This window comes from Myotis lucifugus, unplaced genomic scaffold, assembly GCF_000147115.1.
Source record: "Myotis lucifugus unplaced genomic scaffold, Myoluc2.0 scaffold_276, whole genome shotgun sequence".
Lineage (NCBI taxonomy): Eukaryota > Metazoa > Chordata > Mammalia > Chiroptera > Vespertilionidae > Myotis > Myotis lucifugus.
Window position 1 is genome coordinate 353,634 of NW_005871324.1, and position 21,998 is coordinate 375,631.

Sequence of the window (21,998 nt, forward strand, 5' to 3'; positions counted from 1 at the left end):
TGCCCCGGGGACAAGTTGGGGTCCGTTGGCCCTGTTCCCGTTCTTCCAAGCTGGGCCCTCAGGGATGCCCTGGGACTCCCTCCCTGAATGGCTTGACCCGCATCCCAAAACTCCCCCTGAATTGTCCTGGGTTTAACCCTCTGCTTCCCCCCGGGGCCCACACCCTCGGGCCCCCCCACAGCCCTGGTGCCTTTCTGAAATAGGCCCAGGGGCCAGCTCTCTCCCTGCATGTGGGGCTCTGCCACCATCCTGTCCAGGCCCTTTTCTTCCCTCCCCAACAGGTGACCCTTCACACACCCCTCTGGGTACCACTTTTAGGCTCACGGATCTGCTGCCATCACTCCCTCACCTCCTGGATGCCCAGGTCCTGGATCAAGTTGAACCCCCTCACCTGCCACATTCACCTGCCTCAGTGGCCTGGCCCTAGTGCCCTCTCCTGCCCACCACTGGCCATGCTGGCCATCTCTGCCAGTAACGCAGCCTCCTCCCCGACATCCATGCAGCTGCTGCTCCTGGCTCCGTCTCCTGAAGCCGCTTCCCGCATCCCTCTCAGATCAGACCAGCCAGGGTTGTGCCTCCCACTTAACTTGGGCCCCCTGAGCTGTGTGTGAAAGTGGATGTCCCTGCCCTTCTGCCGTGAGCTCCGGGCGGGGCATACAGCACCTGCTGTATGATGCTCGGAAGTGCCCGAGACCTGGCAGTCAGCACTGCAGGGCCCGAAGACCCCACAGCAGGGCACCAAATGCGTCCTGTCTTTGCTGACCCTCATGTCTCTCCCTAGAGTGAAGCCTGCCTGGAAGCCTGGCGGCAGGCCCCCCGGGATGATCTGGGCATGGCCTCTGGAGCCCCAGAGCAGAGCAGCCAGATGGCAGAGGAGACCCCCAGCTTCCTGGACGCGTTTCTCCGCGACTTCCCAGCCCCACTGAGCGCAGAGAGCCCTTTGCCATGGAAGATCCCGGGGACGGTGCTGAGCCAGGAGGAGGTGGAGGGCGAGCTGGCCGAGTTGGCAGTGGGCTTCCTGAGCAGCAGGTAGGCCGTGCACCCACCGGGAGGGGACAGCACAGGACAGGAGGAAGGGGCATGGCGTGTGCCACAGGCCAGCCTGGAGCCTGGCATTTACCCCACACCTCGTTCCCCGTGCAGATTACGTTCCCTGTGCGAATCCCGGCGACAACGGGGTGTTGTTTCCCAGGGCAGCCATGACACAGCACCACAGGCTGCGTGGCTTAGAGCAGCACAAATGCATTGTCTCAGCTCTGGAGGCTGGACGTCAGCGATGAGTGTGTCAGCAGGGAATGTTCTCAGGCAAAGGCCGTCTGGAAGAATCTGCTCCAGACCCTCTCTTGGCTCCTGGTGTCATCCAGTCCTTCGTGCGCCTTGGCCTGGAGACACACCGCTCCAGTCCGGCTTTCGTTGTCACATGGCGTCTTCCCATGTGTCTGTCTTCACGTGGCGTCTCTCCCTGTCTTTCTGGGCATCCTCTTCTTGTAAGGATGCCGGTCCTACTGGATGTGGGGCCCACCCTGCTCCGGTCTGACCGGCAAAGACCCCGATTCCAAATAAGGTCACATGGTGAACCACTGCATCTTGGGACTTCAGCATATCGCTTTGGAGGGCACGACTCAACTCATGGCGGTGCCAGGCAGTAGGCCCTATTTCTGTCCTGTTTCACAGATGGGGAGACGGAGGCCGGATGGGCTAGGAGACTGGCCAGGGCCTCCATGTTGAGGCAGGGCCTGGCCATGTGCCCAGCGTGCGGGCCACGCTGCCCCACGGAGCAGTGTGGTGGGGCTTCCCCCGTTTCACAGACGAGGAAGCTGAGCCACAGAAAGGGAGCACAACCAGGTCAGCAGATCTCAGCGGGGAGAGAGGGGGAGGCTCATGGCCTGTGACCCTCATCCTTCCTTGAGGGACCACACCTAGCGTCCCTAGTCACTGCGTCACTCCTAGAACCAGGACCCGGCCCTGGCCTCCGTGTGCGTCCTCTGTGACAGGTCAGCTCCATTCCCACACGCCCTCCCGGCCCCCCAGCAGAACGACCCGCTCTGCGGTGTGGGAGCCTGGGTCGCTGAGCACAAAGGCCCCCGTTGTGGGCCGGCTTCTGGGCCCCGTCCCTCCCAGCATCCCCCACGGTGCCACAGAGCTTATATTTCCAGCCATCTTAGTGGGTTTATTTTTAGTTATATCTGTCTTTTCCTAGTTGTTCTTTCCTGTGTAGCTGCAGATGTTTACATGTTGTCTACCCTGCGTGTGACTGTCAGGAGCATCCCACGGGGCTCCCGTTCCTGGAGCTCGAGCGTGCGGGCTCTTGGGTCAAAGGGGCCCCGAGCATATTGGTCCATGGAGTTTGTTCAGATGGTAAATGGTATCTTTCGCGACACTGACTGGAAGTCAGATGACCGAGTTCAAGGGTGTGACAATTTATATCCTGTCTTTCCCCTGTTGTTAGCAGTTCCATGTTACATCTCAGGTCCGCAAGCAGCGTGTACCTTACACTGTGTTATTTATGTGCCTTTTCGTCTCTTCTGCGAAACTAGAAACTCCCTGAAAATCCCGAGGTGGGCGGGACTAGAGCGTTGGTCGGGTCCCTGGGCCTTGCACACACACCGGTCCCTTCACTGCATCTTGTGGCCACTTCAGCAGCCCGGACTGACTGACGTGGGGGCTGAGTGCCTTGAGAGCGTGGTGGGCGGGGACCCCTGGATGAGGCGGGAGGGGCATCCAGGAAGCAGGCCTGTGGCCCGAAGCCAGGCATTGTCTGGGTCCCCAGGCCGGAAGCTCGGTGGCCTCAGCAGTGGGACTTCGAGGTCCTGCAGGAAGACACAGCTCGACCTACGGGAGAACAGCCGCCCCTCTCCCTGCTGTGAAAAAGGAAAACCCAGTGGTGGGCAGGAAATCCCCAAATAGCAGAGGAACTCATTTCTCATGTCTTGACTGGTTGTTTTTCAAAGGCAGTGCCGGAGGCTTCTCCCCCTGAGCCACCCTCTCATTCATCCCAGTAGATTCCTAAGGTCATCTGTAGACACCACAGATGCCTAGCCCCAAAGGGACATGACCCGTCCCCCAGGCTGTGGGAGGTCCTTGCCCTCTGGTGAAGCCCAGTGTTGTCAGCCCAGCAGAGAACCACAGGCCGCCCACCCTGGACCGGGGTCCCCAGTCCTCAGGGAAAGGCACAGGGAGGTAAACACACGTCCTCCACCCTGCAAGGGGCTCCCACTGGTGAGGAGGCAGATTCTGGGGTCAGGATATATTCTTTACTTTGTTTCGTTAATCTTCACCCGAGGATTGTTTTTCCCATTGATTTTTAGAGAGAGTGGAAGGCTGGGGGGGGGGGGGGGAGAGAGAGAGAGAGAGACCTATATGAGAAACATATATTGGTTGCCTTCTGCATGTGCCCCAAATGGGGCCAGGGGATCAAACCTGCAACCAAGGTACGTGCCCTTGACTGGAATCGAACCCAGGACCCTTCAGTCCCTGGGCTGTATCCGCTGAGCCAAAGCGGTTTCAGACAAGATGTATTCTTAAGGCTGTGGGGTACAAGGGGTAGTGACCCCTGTGCCTGGGGGAGCCAGGAAGGGCTTCCCAGGAACATGGTGTGGGAGCTGGCCCCAAGGCTGGAGGCTGGGCGGGCAGGCCAGCGAGGCATGGGAGAGTGTAGTTGTGGCCTCGTCTCTTCATCCCCACGGCTTCCTAGGAGCTGCCACTTACTCGTCCCTCTTCTCCCGAGCTCCAAGTCCCGTCTCCTCCCTCCATCTGCTTCCCCACCCCTGCCCATGCCGACCCCACAGTTCTGTTCTGGGTGGCCTGGCTGGGATCTTCGGAGCACTCAGCAAGTCTTGCTTCCCAGAATTGTCCCTCCACGGCCCTGGCAGCCACCTCTCCAGCTCTCCCGGCCCTCCAGCGGCTGTCTGCCCAGGCGCGCTCCTTCAGGCTCCAGCCCTCCCCCCATTCAGTTCATCTCCAGTTCAGACCTCATGCCCACCGGCCCCAGGCCTCTTGACCTCAGCCAAACCGGAGACTCACTGTGGACAAGGAACCTGTCCAGTCCCCTGTTCAGTGCCTGCTCTGTCCCCTCCGTCCACCGCCAGGTGCTGGGCGAGGGCCTTGGCCTCCTTGCAGCATTTACCCTTCAGTCCCCCCTGAAGGGGGAGGCCAGAGAGAAGCCTGTCCCATCATGTCACGTCCTCTTCAAAGCCCACCAGGTCATGGCTCCCCATTTTCTGACACCTGCCTCACTACCCCCAGCCTCCCCTGGTACCAGCTGCTCTGATGGTTCAGGGACCCCTTGGGCCACGCACAGCCCAGCCTTCCGAGCACAGCCCAAGGGTCCCGCGCTCCCTAGATTTGTGTTCTGGGGTGGCCGTGATGAAGGACCACAGGCGTGGCGCCTTCACCAACAGAAATGTATTGTCTCAGTTCTGGAGGCTGGCAGTCCAGGATCAAGGTGCCAGCAAGGCTGGTTCCTTCTGGTGGTTGTTGGCCGCCCTTGGCTTGTAGGTTCATCACTCCAGTCCCTGCCTTCATCCTCACAGCATTCGGTGTGTGCGTGCGTGTCTGTGTGTGTGTGTCTGTGTCTGAATTTCCCCTTTCGATAAGGACACCAATGTTATGGGATTAGGGGCCCATCCTACTCCAGGGTGACCTCATCTTAACTAATTATATCTGCAACCAGCTTATTTCCAAACAAGATCACATCCTGAGGCACTGGGGATTCGAACTCGATATATGAATTTGAAGGGCACAGTTCAACCCATAAGCTCCCCAACTCCCAGAGGTCCCCAGCTGGTATTGGTGACCAGGCACCTGTCATCAGGCTGGACGTTGGACAGTTTGGCCTGGCCATGGAGGCCAGTGGACACCGCCCACAAGTCTGTGACACCCCCGCCCCACCAGCCCCAGCCCACGTCTGGAGCAGCACAGGCCCCAGGAAATGGCGTCATGTGGACGTCGGCTCCCCAGGGACAAGAGCTTGACCTGCTCGTGTGTCCCCGGGTTGGGGTGCAAGTAGTCATTGCTACCTCCAGAGGGGCCTCCCTGGGTGGAAGGGGCCTGAGGGCTCCCTCTGATGTTGGCTGCCGCCGAGGAGCCAGCCCAGTTCACTTCTTTCCCGTCCCAGGAACGCTCCGCCGCCACTTGCTGCATCTTTGGCCCATGAAGCCGTTTCCCAGCTGCTGCAGACAGACCTGTCCGAATTCAGGAAGCTGCCCAGGCAGGAGGAGGAGGACAGCGAGGAAGTGGAGGAGGAGAAGGCCCCTGTGACCTGTGAGTTCTCTTCTTTATCGGGACCCCAGGCTTAGCAGGCAACTGGCTTGCCAGCCAGACGAGGGACAGGCTGCCGGCAAGCACCAGAGTGGGAGAAGGCAGGGCTCACCTGGCCTCCAGCCCTTCCCGTTTGCTGGTGGGAAGGCGGTGTGGCAGCACGTGGCTGAGAGCCTCGAAGGGGCAGCCGTGTGGCTGTGCTCGGACGGGGCGGGGGCATCAGGATGCAGAGAAAGCACTCGCAGCCTGAGGGCAGCACGGGGAGCACAGCGGCCATCGCTGGGCTTCGGAACAGCCAGGGGTGGACGATGTGTGGCCGTGTTACAGGGAGGACACCAAGGTCCCGCTTCTCGCCCCGCTTCTGTTCTGCCTCACCAACGTCAGTCGCCCTGCGGTGACGTGGGAGTGGTTCCCAGAGGCAGCCTTGATGTCCGGCGGAGAGAAAATGCCAGAGCTTGGCCCTGGCCTGGGCTGACTCGACCCCGTCAGGTGGAGACGCAGTGGGTTCCCGTGAGAGCTTGGGGAGGCAGCCTGCTCCGGGACAGCGGTCAGCGGGGCGGCCCAAGCCATGCAGTAAGAGCGACCCAGAAACAGAGCGAGCCTTCTCCTGCAGAGGCGGGCTCTAGTTTTGCATGTCTTCCTTTCATTTTCCCATCATTCCTTCCTATCACATTTCACCAAAATATCCGTTCGTGTCAGACCAGAACTACGGCAAGCACGGGTTGCTGGGCCATGGCCTGTGGCGGGCTGTGCGGTGGGCCAGGCTGGGTGCCAGCTCTCGGTGGCTCCACGCTTTCTGGTGAAAGGTGCAGCTCCGGCCACAGGCAGAGCTGAAGGCCAGTCGGGATGCAGAGGACAGAGTGGGTTCTGGGGCCGGGCCTGGCCGTCGGCGTAGAGGGAGCCTCAGCAGATTCTTCTTCCTTTGCCATTTTCTATCTGACTGTTTTATTTTATTAATTTTTAATTGAGATATAATTGACATGTCACACGGTGTAAGTTTAAGGTGCACAGTGTGTTGATTTGGTTCATTTATTTAGTGTTTTCACTAGCACCTCCCTCACATCACTTAATTACCGGCATACCTCCGAGATATTGGGGATTCGGTTCCAGGCCACCGCTATAAAGCAAGTCATAATCTTTTTCTGGGGTTGGGGAGCGGTCTTGCCTTCGGTTTATAAAAAATGCAACATCTGTCAAGCACACAATAAAGCGAAGCATAATAAAACAAGGTATGCCTGTAGTATCCGACCGTCTCGGCATTAGTGGGAGCACTGAGGGCAGAGCCAGGAACAGGCCAGGAAAAGAGAGGAAAGCAGACAGCCTGTCCCTGCAGTCGGTGCCGGGCCCTTCTGTCCTGGTCCCCTGCTCTTCTCCCAGGTTCCCTGCCCTCAGCCATCCCAGCACAACCGCCGCTGGTCCCCACCAGAGGCAGGAGACAGGCAGCCATTGTCCTCTGCAAAGCCTGCGGGCCCCGCCTTGCCCGAGTTCTGGCGGGAAGTCAGCGCCACCTGTTGGCGGGGAAGGAGCAGTACAGTGGCTGGCAGCGCCAGAGACCTCCACTTGGAGGCTCCTGCCCCCATGCAGGCCGGGTGTCCCTGCCTGAATCGGCCGTCCCTGTCATGGGAGGGGGGCTTAGTTAGGGTCTCTCTGGGTGTTATGAGAATCATCACCCAAGGGCAGAGATGTGACCAAGACCTCAGTGCGACAGGGTCAGGGGGAGCACCCGCTGCGCCTCCCCAGTGAGCAGTCCCTGTGGGTGCCAGGAAAGCAGGCAGTCCTGTGAGCAGCCTGAGAGTGTGGGGGCCAGGCGACCTCCCCACAGCGTATCATTCTTATCGGTGATTGCCCTTTGCTGGAGCCAAGATTCGAGTTTAAACACGTTGATGAAAACACTAGCGTGACGTAAGGCCAGAGGGTAAACGGTGCTCTGTGTCTCCCTGGGTGTTTCAGACCTGATACAACCCAGTTCTTGACAAACGCCTGAGTGGCCACCACGTTCTGGGGGGGGGCAGTGGCCCATTCTAGGCACCCCCAGCGTGTGGATTTCCTCGGCCATATCGTCCCCTGGCCTCAGCCCTTCTTTTCTTCTGTAGCCACTGCCTTCAGGCACGAGCTGTTTCTGCCCCAGCTCCCCACATCCTTGGAGCGTGGCCTGTGACCCTCCTGAGTCTGCTCTGTTTCCAGTTACTGGCCCTGGGGCCACCCTCTTAGCTGTGCCTGCCCCCAGCCCCTGGGCCAGCAGGGGTGTCAGGAGGGATTTGTGTAGCAGAATGAACTGAGTCTCGGAGGTGAAGCACCTCAGGTTCTCTTGGGACCTGCTCCTTGTTCATTTTTTCTTTAGAGCCAGGCTTAGGTAGGATTAGATTTTCTGTTTTAAAATCTATATTGGAGGTGCTGTTACCTGTGGTTGCATAACATTGCTCCAAAACTAGTGACTTCAAACAATAGACAGTTATTATCCCATAGTTTCTGTGGGTCTGGAATTTGGGAACAACTGAGCTGGTGGTTCTGGCCCAGGGTCTCTCACAAGGTCGGACGAAGGCCAGTGCGGGCAGAGGCTCTGCTTCCAGGGTGGTTCAGCCTCACGGCTGTTGGCAGGAGGTCTCAGTTCCACGCCATGTGGACTCGCCACAGGACTGCTTGAGCATCCTCGTGTCCTGGCAGCTGGCTTCCCTCCGAGCCCGTGATTCACAAGGGAGACAGAGAGAGGCAGAGAGAGTGACAGTGAGGAAGACAGGGCACACAGGGTGGAAGCTGCAGTGCCTCTTAGGACCTAGGGTCTGAAGCCACCATGGTCACTGGTTTTATCCTCTCCATCAGAAGCAGGTCACTAAGTTACACACTCAGGGGGAGGGAACTGAGCTCTGCCCACTCTTGGAGGGAGTAGTTTCGAAGCATTTATAGATGTATTTGAAAGCCATCACCTGGGACTAACACTTGCAATGATAATTGGGAAAGCACTAAAAAGATGTACTTAAGCCCTCACCGGTTTGGCTCAGTGGATAGAGCGTCGGCCTGCGGACTGAAGGGTCCCAGGTTCGATTCCGGTCAAGGACATGTACCTTGGTTGGGGGCACATCCCCAGTAGGGGGTGTGCAGGAGGCAGCTGATCGATGTTTCTAACTCTCTATCCCTCTCCCTTCCTCTCTGTAAAAAATCAATAAAATATATTTTTTTAAAAAAAAGATGTACTTAAGAAAACGCATCACCCATAAACCATCCCCCATAGTCGGCCTCTGCTGGCATTGGCTGTGTGCCTTCCCTGCCTTTTATTTCTGGGTTCAGGTGGTAGAAGACTTTTTTCACGTACTCACGATATGGAATTTTCTATCCTCCTTTTTTCACGACATTTTCCTTAATATCAGTGTTTTTTTCTGAGTATCATGACATAAGCATTTTATATGCTTTACAAACTCTGTGAAAGTCCATTTTTGTTTTACCCTTTAGTTTTTTGGTGTGTTTTTTTAAATTAAATTTTATTTGAGAGAACCATAGCCTCACATGCAGTTATAAGAAATAACACATCAGGATCCGAGGCATCCTTTACCCAGTTCCTCCCAATGGTAACGTCTTTACAAAACGACTGAAATGCCATCCCACCAGACTCCCTCGCGTTCCCATGTATGCCACCCTAACACCCCCTCCCCCCGCACAACCCCTGACAACCACTAATCTTCTCTATTTCTATAATTCTGTCATTTCAAGAATGCACATAAATGGAATCACACAGTGTGTACCTTTTGAGAATTGGCTCTTCTCATTCAGCGTAACTCCCTGGCGATTCATCCAGGCTTCTGTGTGTGGGTCGGTAGCTCCTTCCTTCCTCCTGCCGAGCGGTGTTCCGTGGCATGAGGTACCCAGGTTTGTTCAGCTGTTCACGCTGGAAGGACACCGTCACATGTAAAGCTGCTATGAGCAGTGAGCAGTCAGGCACAAGTTGTGTGTGAACATAGTCTTAATGTCTCTGGGACCAATGCCCGGGGGTGCAGTCGCTGGGTCAATGGCAATTACATGTTAATTTGCAAAAATCATTTTTAATAGCAGCTTAACTCACCAAGAGAACAGACCATAATTTACTCCGTCATGAATATATATTGTTTCTAATTAGTGCACAATTATAAGTGATTCTGTACTTTGCCCTTAAATCACCTGCATTTCTGGCTATTTCCTTGGGTGGGGGGCTCCATGAGTGGAAGTGTTCCACCACAGGGCCAACCCAGACACTTCTCGCTGCTGATGACACAGGTTATCACACATTGTTTATTAGGCTGTGTGCCCGGAGGTGAGGGGCTGGACAGGCCTGTGCAGGCCAGTGATGGGGCTGTCTGGAGAGCTGCAGAGGCCACAGGAAGGGGGGCAGGGAGAGCGAGCCGAGCGTCGGCTGGCCTGCGATGGTGCTTCCTAACAGCCCTCCATCTTACCCATCAGTGCTGGATGCCAAGGGCCTGGCGCTGAGCTTCTTCAACCGGCTCTGGGACGTATGCAGCCAGTGGCAGAAGCAGGTGCCCTCGACTGCCCGGGCTCCGCAGCGGCAGTGGCTGGTCTCCATTCATGCCATCCGGAACACTCGCCGCAGGATGGAGGACCGGCACGTGTGCCTTCCTGCCTTCAACCAGCTCTTTGGCCTGTCCGTGAGTGCTCCACCTCCAGGGCTCCACCTCCTGGGCCCCAGGGCGGCTCATGAGGCCAGTGACCCCAATCAGGACAGCCTAGGAGGGCTTGCACAGGGGCGTGGGGGTGGGAAACCACCCTGGGTGCCCAGCAGAGCGTCCCACCAGAACCGAGGCAGGAGTGATGCCTACAGCTTCTGTCTGCAGGCCAAGGTGCTGGGCATCTCTCGAAGCCCTTCCAGCCAGCGCCTGACCCCTCCAGCCAGCGCCTGACCCCTCCAGCCAGCGCCTGACCCCTCCAGCCAGCGCCTGACCCCTCCAGCCAGCGCCTGACCCCTCCAGTCAGCGTCTGACCCTTCCAGTCAGTGTCTGACCCTTCCAGTCAGCGCTTGACCCCTCCAGCCAGCGCCTGACCCTTCCAGTCAGCGCCTGACCCCTCCAGCCAGCACCTGATGAGAGCCTTTGGCTGGGTCACAGCCTCGGCCAGGCATGAGGCCAGCAGGGCGGTAACTCCCGCTGCTTTCCCAACCAGGACCCCGTGGATCGCGCCTACTTTGCAGTGTTTGATGGTCACGGAGGAGTGGATGCCGCGAGGTATGCCGCTGTGCACGTCCACGCCAATGCTGCTCGCCAGCCGGAGCTGCCCACGCACCCCGAGGGAGCCCTCAGAGAAGCTTTCCGGCGCACCGATGAGATGTTCCTCTGGAAAGCCAAGCGAGAGGTGAGGACAGGTGACCAGTCCTGTGCGGTGGGGGGCTAGTAGCCATTAGCTTCGGAGAGGCCCACCCTGCGGAGGAATAGCAGTTTAGTGGTGCTGGAAAGTCCTCACTAAATGCTGCTGGCAGTCACCTCATTTTCTTCTTACAGCCAACGGGGCTTGTTTTTAATTTGAATAGAAGCAACATGAAGCTTGCCGCTGGTGCAGCCTGGCCCTGCTGCCGTACCTGCCCCACTGCGAGGGTGTGCAGCCTCGTGGGGAAGACAGGCCGGCAGTGTTAAGATGTGCTCGGGGTTTTGTTTTGTTTTGTTTATTTATTTTATTTATTATTATTATTTTTAATAATCCTCACCTGTATATATATATATATATATATATACACATATATATATTTTTTCTTTTTTTTAATATATATTTTATTGATTTTTTACAGAGAGGAAGGGAGAGGGATAGAGAGTTAGAAACATCGATCAGCTGCCTCCTGCACACCCCCGACTGGGGATGCGCCTGCAACCAAGGTACATGCCCTTGGCCAGGATCGAACCTGGGACCCTTCAGTCCACAGGCCGACGCTCTATCCACTGAGCCAAACTGGTTAGGGCCAAAGATTTTTTTAGAGAGAGTGAAAGGAAGGGGGAGAGAGAAACATCGATGTGAGAGAGACACTTTGATTGGTTGCCTCCCACACACGCCCCAAGCAACCGGGACCAGGGATTGAACCTTCAACTGAGGTACTTGCCCTTGACTGTGCCCTTGATCGGAATCTAACCTGGGACCCTTCAGTCCGTGGGCCAATGCTCTAATCACTGAACCAAACCGGCTAGGGCCCAGGATTTGGTTTTACTCAAGCATGGTGGAACGACAGACAGTTGTCCTGAGAGAAGAGTTTATTACTTAGAGGAGTTCGTTACTTACAGTTCCCACGAGGATGCACCATGCCACACAGTGCCACAGGGGAAGCACCACGTGGGTCAGGAAGCAGAGGGAGAGAGGAGAGCCTGGCCAGGGTCTCCACTGTGGCCTCTGCAGGAAGCATGGGTGAGGCAGGGCCAGCAAGTCACAGCAAGCCTAGGATTGGGTAGTTGGAATCACCTCTACAGGCCCTGGGCCGCAGGGGCAGTCCCCAGCTATCGGAGCCAGCGAAACACTGGCCCCGCGTAAGAGGCAGAGCAAGTGGTTGAAGACGTGGGCTCCTGACCCACTGGCTTGTGCATGAAAGGTCTCTTGGGGGAGACGTTTGATATCTTTAGGAATTAGCTGGCCCAGGGGGTGGGGAGTGGGGTATTCTCTCCAGGATTAGCAAGGCCAATACAAATGATCTTAAAATACAGAAAACACAATCATCATAAAGTATAAATCATCATAAAATACAGAAAACAACCCGGCCAGCGTGGCTCAGTGGTTGAGTGTTGACCTCTGAACCAGGAGGTCAGGGTTCGATTCCCGGTCAGGGCACATGCCTGGGTTGTGGGCTTGATCCCCAGTGTGGGGCGTGCAGGAGGCAGCCAATCAGTGGTTCTCATCATTGATGCTTCTATCTCTCCCTCTCCCTTCCTCTCTGAAATCAATAAAAATATATTTAAGAAAAATAAAATACAGAAAACACAACTCATGATTAATATGCAGCCACACGTCCCCTTGCTCTCCGGGGCAGGGTCTCAGCAGGAGCCGGTGTCCGCTGGGAGTGCTCTTTCCTCGGGAGTTAGAGCCACACAGGGATGAGGCATCTGTTTCTGAAAGAAGGAAGAACCCGTCCTCCCCTCAACCCAATGCTGCGCCTTACCTGTGTTCTCTTCAGTGGGTTCTCCCGCAGCCTGTGGGGTCGATACAAAGATAGGTCCATTTTAGACTTGGGGAAGCTGAGGCCCGGTTGACCTGCCCAGGTTGACACAGCTGGTGAGGAGATTTGGGGTGGGGGCTGCACCATCATCAGACGCTCTGCGCACAGAATGGAAATGATCACGGTGCCGTAGTGCATTGGCAGCCCTTCCCCCTCTCTGAGAACGCCTCTGACAGTTCTCCCTTTGGACTGCGTGTGCCTGCGGGGCAGGTGCCTGGCCCACCCTCACCCGCTCGGCCTTCTCTTCCCACAGCGGCTGCAAAGTGGAACCACAGGCGTGTGTGCACTCATCACGGGAAAGACCCTGCACATCGCCTGGCTGGGGGACTCCCAGGTCATCCTGGTGCAGCAGGGACAGGTGGTGAAGATGATGGAGCCGCATAAACCCGAGCGACAGGTGAGGGGCTCCCTCCACCCACACCCTGGGAAGCAGATGGTCAGGGAGCCCTGGCCAGGCATTGCTGGGACAGAGTAGGAAGTAAACGGGACCTTGGGCCGTCTTCCCAGGAAACCCTTGGCACCCCTCCACAGGGAGAGCTCCCCTGTCTGACTCTGGTGGCCAGGGGTCCCCTAAAGCTCGGCACATGGACAGCCAGTGTCACAGCGACACGGAGCCCAGAGCTGCAGGGGAGAGCTGGGCTATGAGCCCAGCAGGCAGCCAGAAGTGGGGTCCATGAGCAGGGTCTTGTCATGCATGCAGACAAGGAGCAGCCCACCTGGGCTCTGGGACTGGGGGCAGGAGGAGGTGATGCTGGGCTTCCTTAGGCAGAAGCTACGCTGAGACCCTGAGGTCACTCACCCACCTGGGCTTCAGGGTTTTCACCTGGAAGCAAGGATGACTATTCCTACTCAGATCATATCTCACCGAAGTGTCCGTTCTGTCTCCTGAGGCGGGAGAGCGAGAGTTTGCACATCTCAGGGTGCCTCTAGGCCCCACATGCTGCTCTGCTCTGGCTTTTTCACCTACTCATGCGCCTGGTGGGTGTTCCGCGTCAGTACATACACATGAAGTGCTCCCACCCTCTCCCAGGGCTGCTGGAGTCCCATTCATTTCCGTCCCTCCTCGATGGACATGGGTTTTTTTCAGTCTTTTGGTACTAGAAGCAAGGCAGCCATAGATTGCTTAGGACAGCATTTCCTTGTTCAGGGTCAGGGACGTCTAAAGGGCACGTCCCCAGAAGTGCAATAGCTGGGTCAGAGTGTACAGATTTGCAAACTGCCCCCTCGGGCTGTGCGGGGTCCTGTGGTCTGAGAGGTGAGAGGCCTTCCTTTACTTCGCATTTGTGTTACGGGAACCAGCTTAAGCGTCTTTTCAAGGCTGAAGATCATTTCCGTCAGCTTTCCTGTCTTTGCCCATTTTTGTCCTGAACTGTTGCTCTTTTCTTATCGATCTGTAGGCATCTTATGTACTTTAGGGAGGTTGGCTCCCTATCTGTGCAGCGATTGGCAAATGCCTTTGTCTTTCTTTATGGGCTTTTCCGTGTGGAAGTGTTGGTTTTATGTAATTGTGTGGAACTGTCTTTTCTTTTGTGGCTTGTAGAAAGCACTGCGTAACAGCCGGGAATGACAGCGTTCCTTAGCCTCACAGCCTGTGCTCAGCATCCCGCATATGCTCTCCCCATTGTATAGAGGAGGGAACTGAAGCCCAGAGAGGTTAAGTGACTTGCCCAAAGCACACAGCCAGGAAAGGGCAGGTATTCTCTGTCCCTCCAGGGCCTCCGGTGCCTGCTCTCCGGTGGACCCTCCCACCCCAAGACAAGCAGCCCGGTGACATGTGGCCCAAGTTCGGTCTAGATACAAACCTATGCCTGAGGTCCCGGTTCTGCACCCGCCAGCTGCACCCACGTAAGCTCAGTGTTGAGCACCTCCTCTGAGGCCCGCTGGGCGCTTTCTGCAGGCGGCATTTCCCAGACACTGCCTGAGCTCAGCAGAGTGGAGCATGGCGAAGAGCAAGGACAGATGTCCGTGCTTGGGCCTGGCTCCACCCCTTCCAAGCCTCAGGCTCATCCAACAGCAGACACTATTGTTACCACCTCCAGGCAATAGGCTCAGGGCTGGAAACCTCCTTCCAGGGGAATTTATGGAACCAAAGAAGTTTCAGGACTCATGGCTGGACTGGGCCTCTGTCCTGTCCTCTTTGGCCTGAAGCACCACGGTCCCATGGGGAGCCGGACGGGGTCTGTGGGTGGAGGAGAAGGATGAGGACCCAGGGCCACAGGGCTTTCCAGCGCCTGGTTCAGGTTTCATCCAGCCCTGCCAGATGGCAGCATGTCACACACACTTGGTGTCCTCCCAGCAGCTTACAGAGAAGGGACGTGTCCTGCCTGAAAAGTGAGACAGCCGCGGGGCCTGCCGTCTGACTCTGGGCTCTCGCTCTTTCTGTTGCCTCGTGAGCATCTCCCTGGCCCCGAAACGCTGCTCAGGGACAGGCTGTTGGTCGGTGGCTGTGAGTGGCCTGTCGGTATTCGCACCATAACCTAGTTAGCCATTCCTGCAACTGGAGGTCAATGAGGTTCTTTATAATTTCTCACTGTGTTACTAATGCCTCATTTGGGCATCTTTCAAGAGCTGTGGCTCCCAGCGCTGTCTTAGAAACCAGCTCACCTCCTCCCGGCTGGCAGTGCCGGATGCCCGGCCCGTGGGAGCGCCGAGGCCCCCACTCTGGCTGTCTTCCGCAGGACGAGAAGGAGCGCATCGAAGCACTGGGTGGCTTCGTGTCTTACATGGACTGCTGGAGAGTCAACGGGACCCTGGCCGTCTCCAGAGCCATCGGTAAGGAGGCGAGGGGCGAGAGAAAGGCCGCCCAGGGCTAGGCCTCTGGGCCCAACTGCTGGGGCGGCAGTGTCATGTGCTGGGAAGGTGCCTGCCGTTGATAAGGCTGTGCTGTCAATCAGATTGAAGGGAGATGGGAAAGTCACTGTCAGACATCTTGCACAGAGAACTGCGGTTCGAGTTATGTGTCATTATCTCTTTGTTAAAACACTTCCTCAGAAAAATCTTGGCCCTGCTCCCCTTGGTTAGCTGGGAGATAAGTTTTAAATATTCCATCAGTGAGATTTACCCCCGCCCCCCACCCTATTCATGCTGATGATTCTTTTAAAATCAGAAGTATAAGCTTCCCCCACCCACCTCATTCTATTTTCTCAGCAGCCTGTCGCTGCCAGGCCTCACTCTGGGGCTCGACGGCCATGTCTCTTCTTCAGATACTTAGGAGTCACCTCCTTCCTGCTAAGCCCTGTGATGGGACCTCTGTCCCTCCAGCCTCCTGAAACGTCCCCCTCTTGCCACACGTGTTGCCTTCTTTATCGCCCTTCTCCTTGTGGCTTCTGCCCTTGCGTCTCTGGACATACCAGGGCAGGGAGGTGGGGCAGGCCTCCCTTGCAAGGAGAGGGGAGCTCTGGGAAGCTGGGCATAAGGGGCGACGGGGTCTAGTTCACGCTCCTTGGGCAAGTGCCTGTCAGGCCAAGAGCAGAAGGAGGGGGCGGCAGGAAGCTCTGAGGGGGCTGGGTGAGGTGTGAGCTGTCCAAACCAGGAGGGGAGAGGAAGGGAAGGGAGAGGAGAGGAGGTGACGGAAGGGGACGGGAGGGGAGGGGAGGGGAGGGGAGTTGGAGCTGCATTTTGAAGGTAAAGCCAGTAGGACCTGCTAACAGCTTAGATGTGGGGTGTGAAGCTGAGGAGACTGGAGGAGCCGGTGTGGGGGAGGAGGAGCGAGCTCAGTTGAGTGCCTGTCCGGTGTCTGAAGAGCGAGCTCAGTTGAGTGCCTGTCCGGTGTCTGAGGGGAGCTGTCGGGAGCTCAGGAGGGCCAGGGCCATAGCCCAGGCGATGTCCTGGGCCGCTGCCCGGGGAGGGAGAGTGAGAAAGCTGTGTGTTGGAGCTGAACTCTGGCCCTGCTGGGTTCTGATTCTTCCCCGAGGAACACCAGAATAAACCTGTTACATCCCCGCCACGGGACGTGGTCTTTTCACCCCGTGTCCTTGCCTGTGAGCGTGGGGTAGCCATAGCGGCCAGGCCTGGCAAGATGGGACAGCCAATCCTCTGACTCCAGGCACTTCTCTCCCATGCCCAGGGGATGTCTTCCAGAAGCCCTATGTGTCTGGAGAGGCAGACGTGGCCTCCCGGGAGCTGACCGGCTCTGAGGACTACCTGCTGCTGGCCTGTGATGGCTTCTTTGACGTCGTCTCCCACCAGGAGGTGGCCGGCCTTGTGCAAAGCCACCTGGCCAGCCAGCGGGGCAGCGGGCTGCATGTCGCCGAGGAGCTGGTGGCTGCAGCCAGGGAGCGGGGCTCCCATGACAACATCACGGTCATGGTGGTCTTCCTCAGGGACCCCCGAGACCTGCTGGAGGGGTGGGCCCAGGGGGCCGGGGAATCCCAGGCTGACAGGAGAAGCCAGGACTTGCCCTCTGCCCTCTCAGAGCCAGAGAACAACACCCCATGGAGAAGCTAGGAGGCCCAGGGCTCCGGGGTCCCCACCCTATGACCCTTCCCCTCAGATGCCAAGGACCCAATCAGGGGTGGGCAGGCGGCACCACCCAAGCAGTGCTTTTCCCTGGGATCCCTGAGCCCCTGTGCTGCTTGCATCAGTCCCTCCTGGTGGCTGTGGCACTGCATGGGGCGTGGGTATCACACCTTGCTCGTGACAGGCAGTGGGACAGAGGAATCTTGCCAGAGAGAAGATGACCTGGGAACTGGACTGGCTCTTGATCCCCACGAGGTGGGGGTGGAACCAGAGGCCGCAGTCACTGGCTGCAGCCAGACCAAAGACACCGGCATGTGTGCGGGGCAGTGGCGCGCTGGGGGGGCTCTTGGGCAGACCCAGAGCCGTGGGTCTTTGCAAACGCGTCCTGGGCGCCCAGCGCAGGGTTTTTTCTCCATTCCTCATAGGCCACAGCTGGGCGGGCTCGCGTCGGCAGACGCATCTGGCTGGGCTCAGCTGGCCGAGCTCGCTCGCCAAACGGGAGAGGATCTAGGATTGCATCTGCAGTGGTCGCCCGCCTGCGTCCAGGCAGCCGGGACACGTGTGGCCCTGGCCTCACTGGTCCCTCTCGTCCCCCGAAGGGGCAGGGGAAGCTCAGAGATGCTGCACTCGTCTTTTGTGTTGTTGTTGTTTTCCAGGGAAAAGTCTAGTTCAGAAGCAGTATTTCCGGTTTTGTCTTTGTTCTGTCAGTGCCAAAGTGACCTGTTGTGTCAAATAACTTAAGCAGAGCTTAGCATTTATTTTAATCCTTAGAAACTTACGTATTGGTTGTTGTTGGTTTTTTTAGGGGAAACTTCTTTTGCAGTATTACTGAATTTTTTTCTTAAATCAAGATTGAAATAAAAACCATTCCAGGTAGTGTTAATAAGCCATTCAAGTGCCTTAAACAGTTTTAGGGAAGGCTAGATCTGCCGGGCCTATGATGAGTTCCAATAGGCATGGTTAAGTTTCCACAAGAGCAGATTTATTTTGTTACAGAGGGTGGTTTAGGCTAGAATTCTCCCTGCAGAGTTCTTTCTGTGCCTCTCTGAGATATGCCACTGACAGTCAACAAGGTGGTTCCTAAGAACATGGGCTGTTCCGTGGGGCCCGGGCCAGACTCAGGGCCCCGGGAGCCTGATCCCCACCTTCCTTGGCCCTGCCACTTGGTATCTGGCTGGACCCTAAGCTGAGGGCCCGAGCTCCATGAGCAGGCACGCCCTTGCTGCTGTTTGGAATGTTCCAGAATGTCTTGTGTTGGTAGTTGGATGGGTTTCATTCGGTAACCCATTCTCGGAGGCTCTGGCAAGTCTGCGGGTCTGTTTGGAGGCAGCAGGGATGTGGCTGGGAGTCTGTCCCACCCGCCGGACGGATGCCCCTCTTCCTGCCAATAGCTGGCAGCCTCTGCTGCCTTGACTGCCTGTGAGAGAGCTCGTCCGGGTCCCCGGCCGCCCTGGGAAGGTGACGCTCAGGGGACTTCGTTTGCTCACATCAGTGGGCGCTACAACTGCTGTGTGGATTGAAGGTGGCAGGGCTGGGTGAGGGCTCCAGGCAGAGGTCAGGCCTGGGGGGAGATGGGTGTCCGGTGGGAGGACCTGGGCTTGCAGGGGTGGGCAGGGCTGCTGCAGGCAGAGGCTGGCAAGTCTGGGAGGGGCAGTGAGTTGCTTAACTGAGGCTTCAACAGAAGGTTGCCTGGGGGCTGGGGTAGTGGGAGGAAGCTTGGTGCCGGGTCCCCAAAGCCAGGAGTCCTGTAGAGGCCTTCTGAGTCCACCCACAGCTGCAGAGCCCCAGGAAGATCTGCCTGGGGAGCCCCCTGACCCCAGGGGCATTGGGGGGAGTCCCGGGGAAGTGGCAGGGATGATGAGAGGATGTTTTAGGGAGAGGCCGTTGGTCCGTCCAACAGGAAGGGAAGGAGCCATGGGGGCCACCCGCAGGTTCTGAGTTTATCCCACCCCCACAGCAGGATGAGGACGCTGAGGCCATGCAGTCAATGCCTTGCTCAGGGCCTCATGGTAAAAAGCATCTTAAACATGGTCACTGCAATTCGGAGAATGTTTGGCAGCCAACATGACCATGTGTTACCCCATTTAACTTGAAGGCCCGCTGCCTTCTGGGGGCCAGAAGCTTCCTTGTCAGCCCCTCCCAGCACAAGGCTGGCAGCAGGCTGGATGTGGCCCCACCCTCCACTACCAGCCTGGCATCCTGAGGGCATGACCTTAATGGAGGGAGGGAGGGAGCAATGGGCTTGTTTTTCTCTTCTTTGCTCATCGTACTCCGTTGATTGCTGCCAAGAGAGGAGCTTCAGAGCGTGGAGTCTGGATTCTACCACTTGGTGGCCTGATCTGTGCCCTGATTTGAGGCTCCACCAGGACATTTCTCCAGGCTCGTCCTGACACCTCTCCAACCCCGAGCCAGGCTGCTGGAGTCAACCCCTCACCCCCAACAGGCCCTGAGCAAGGCATTGCTGTCGGGGTGGCTGTCAGCCCAGGGAGTCCTCGTTATCCCGCTGCTCGGGGTCTGGCCTGTGCAAACGCCTAGGCACAGAGCAGGTCTCTTCCATCTGGACTGGGCTGCACTGGGAGCCACTGGGCATCTTCAACCACCGGGCATCCTGGCCCACTTCCTCTTCAGGACACAGTCCCTGAGGGCCCCTGGCTGAGACACTGGTCTGAAAACCTTGGTCCCCTTCTCAAGTCCCAGCTTTGCCACTAGTTTACTGTGCAAGCTGAGTAAGTCGTTGCATTTCCCTGGGACTCAGTTTCCCCTTTGTAGGGCACAGGGTTGCACTGAGTCTGCAGCAGCTCTAGGAATTCTGGAGGTGCAGGGGGTACTTGGGTGAACCCAGCACATCCTGGGGAGATGCTGCCAGTGCTGAGGGCCCTTCCCCCACCGCCAGCAGGGAGGGGGTGAATAAGTTTTACTAGTGTCTATTCTTAAAATTAAGTGGGTTGGAAAAGAATTGAGCTGCTGATGCCAGCGCCTTATAAGGAATACAAAAGCTGGAGAATTGCAGCCTTGCTTTTACAGGTAGAGCTGATCCGGAGCCAGCAGGGGTGGGAGAGGCAGGCAGCTGAGGGGGAGGGCCTGGGAGAGAGGCAGCACAGCTGGGCCCTGCGCTCCTCAGGGCGGCTGGTCAAACTCCCAACCCTGAGGTGATTGCATAGCCTCCCTGGCCCAGCCTGTGCTCAGCATCCAGGGCCAGGAAGTGGGTGTGTTTTAGGGAGAGAGCAACAGGGCGCTCACTGAGGTCCTGGGTCAGCTTTTGGCCGCCCCCTGCCTTTGGCCATAGCCCTGTCTCCCGTCCTGTCCTCCCTGGCCCACACGTAGTCCCTGGCCTTGCCCCTTCCCCAGCTACCTCAGCAGTATTCCCGGGGCCAGGGGCACAGTTTTGACAGCTCCTAGGCCTGGCTCCCATGCCAGCTAAACGGAAACTAGCTGGGTTTGTGCAAAATGAGCCATTTGGTTTGATTCTGCCTGTAGCCCAAAGGGGCAGCTGCCTGGGGGCCTTTTCCAAGGCTCCACAACTTTGCCAAATTCGCTGAGCTTTGCCATTCACGTACTGTGCCAGCCTTGCCAAGGATTTATCTGTGCACATTTCAGTGAGGTTCTGTGGAGGGGGGGGGAGGGGTAAGGAGGGGGGGCGGTTCTAAGACAGGATGTCTGTTTGCCCTGACCTGACTATAGGGACAAGTGCCAGGTGGGAGGCCAGGAAGGCAGTCTCCTCCCAGGGCTGTTGTGCTCAAGTGTCAATAAACCCTGAGTCTGAAACCTGTGTCGAGTCCTGAATTCTGCCTTCTCTCACCTCTGGATTCCTGGTTCCCCTGGGTGTCCAGGGTGTTCGGAAGCTCCTGGGGTGAATGGGGACCATCTACAAATCTCCTTGGAAGGGGGGCAGTTGAATTCTGGAGGGAGCCCTGCCTCTCCAGCCAGCTATCCTGCCCAGCCCACCCTCGCCAGCAGCAGGAAGTCACATTCACTGTGGGCGTGGGCAGGGGTGGCAGGAGAGAGGCAAGGCCTCTGGGGAGCCCGCAGGAGTCCTTGGTGTCCCTGGGCACTGAGGATGGAGACCCTGCCTGCACAACACTCACCCCGGATAGAGCAGGTCCGGGGCCCAATGGGAAGTTCTTCCTTGAGCTCCTGGCTGAATTCAGACCCCCAAGGAACTTGGACAGCATCCAAAATACTCCACACAGAAGCCGCCGAGCCAGGGCCCCAGATGCTGCCTGAACTTCTCCCCCAAACATAGGGTGGGGTGGCTTGGGCTTTCAGGTTGGTTGGGGCCAGCTAGCCGGGGGTGCTGTGTCGCTCCCTCCCTCTCCTTGCCCGTGGGACCCTCTTGCCCACTTTCAGGTCTGGTTGGCCTCATTTCTCATAGTCCTTCCCAAATCGCTCCTGAGGGCTTTTAGCACCCCCTCCTGCTCCAGGCAGCCTGGGCATCAGTCTCCCACCCTCCAGGCCACACTGCGAGGGAGGCAGCATGATCTCTCCATCCTATCATTTGGGGTGGGGGGGAGGCTGGGGCTTCCAACTAGACGTGCTCCTCCCCCAACCCCACCTACTCACCCATCTGCCTTCTGCCTCCCTCGCCCCCTCTGCCTACTTCAAAGCTCCCGCAGAATCTGCCAGGCAGATCCTTGGTCTTAAGTATATGCTGTCTTGATTGTTCCCTAATGAGTCGCCTCATGTGTCTGAACCTCATCACTAGAGCCAGATGGTGGTTCCACACCCTGCCCCCCCCCGCACCACCGCCACAGAGCTTGGAGCCCAGAAGAGCATTCTCTCTGAAGCCACTGGATGGGGGCAGGGGGGAGCCTGAAGGACTGGGCACACTGTGCAAGCAGGGACTGAGTGACCCCTGGGAGGCCAGAACATCAGCCGGGTTCTCTGCCAGCAAGGAGGCAAGTCTGCACCAGAGGTCAAGACTGGACTGGGGTCTGCCAGGCACAGCACAGGGGCCCCTAGGGGTGCCACTGCCCACCACAGGCAGGCCCATCCTTAGGCCACTGTCTTAGTCACCCTGGCTACAGCAGGGGAGACCTCCTCCTCCTCCTCTTTTACCTCCTTCCTCTTCTCCTCTTCCCTGCCCCCTACCTCCTTCCTTAAATTATAAAAGCAA

At 57.5% G+C, this 21,998-nt stretch overlaps 1 protein-coding gene across 3 annotated transcripts in view; it reads left to right on the forward strand.

Moving 5' to 3' along the window:
• Window positions 1-20,654, forward strand: part of PPM1F (protein phosphatase, Mg2+/Mn2+ dependent 1F) — a 26,405-nt gene extending 5,751 nt beyond the window's left edge. For 2 of the 3 annotated variants that reach the window (XM_006099511.3, XM_014465005.2), the window contains exons 2-8: window positions 782-1,029; window positions 5,117-5,262; window positions 9,688-9,890; window positions 10,402-10,590; window positions 12,681-12,824; window positions 15,106-15,199; window positions 16,494-20,654. In XM_006099511.3, the coding sequence (XP_006099573.1) occupies window positions 833-1,029; window positions 5,117-5,262; window positions 9,688-9,890; window positions 10,402-10,590; window positions 12,681-12,824; window positions 15,106-15,199; window positions 16,494-16,873 (1,353 nt within the window). In that variant the 5' untranslated portion in view covers window positions 782-832 and the 3' untranslated portion in view covers window positions 16,874-20,654. Of the gene's footprint in view, window positions 1-781; window positions 1,030-5,116; window positions 5,263-9,687; window positions 9,891-10,401; window positions 10,591-12,680; window positions 12,825-14,993; window positions 15,200-16,493 lie in introns of all 3 variants that reach the window. The other variant, XM_023763182.1, reaches the window with a different exon arrangement.
• Window positions 20,655-21,998: the final 1,344 nt, after the last annotated feature.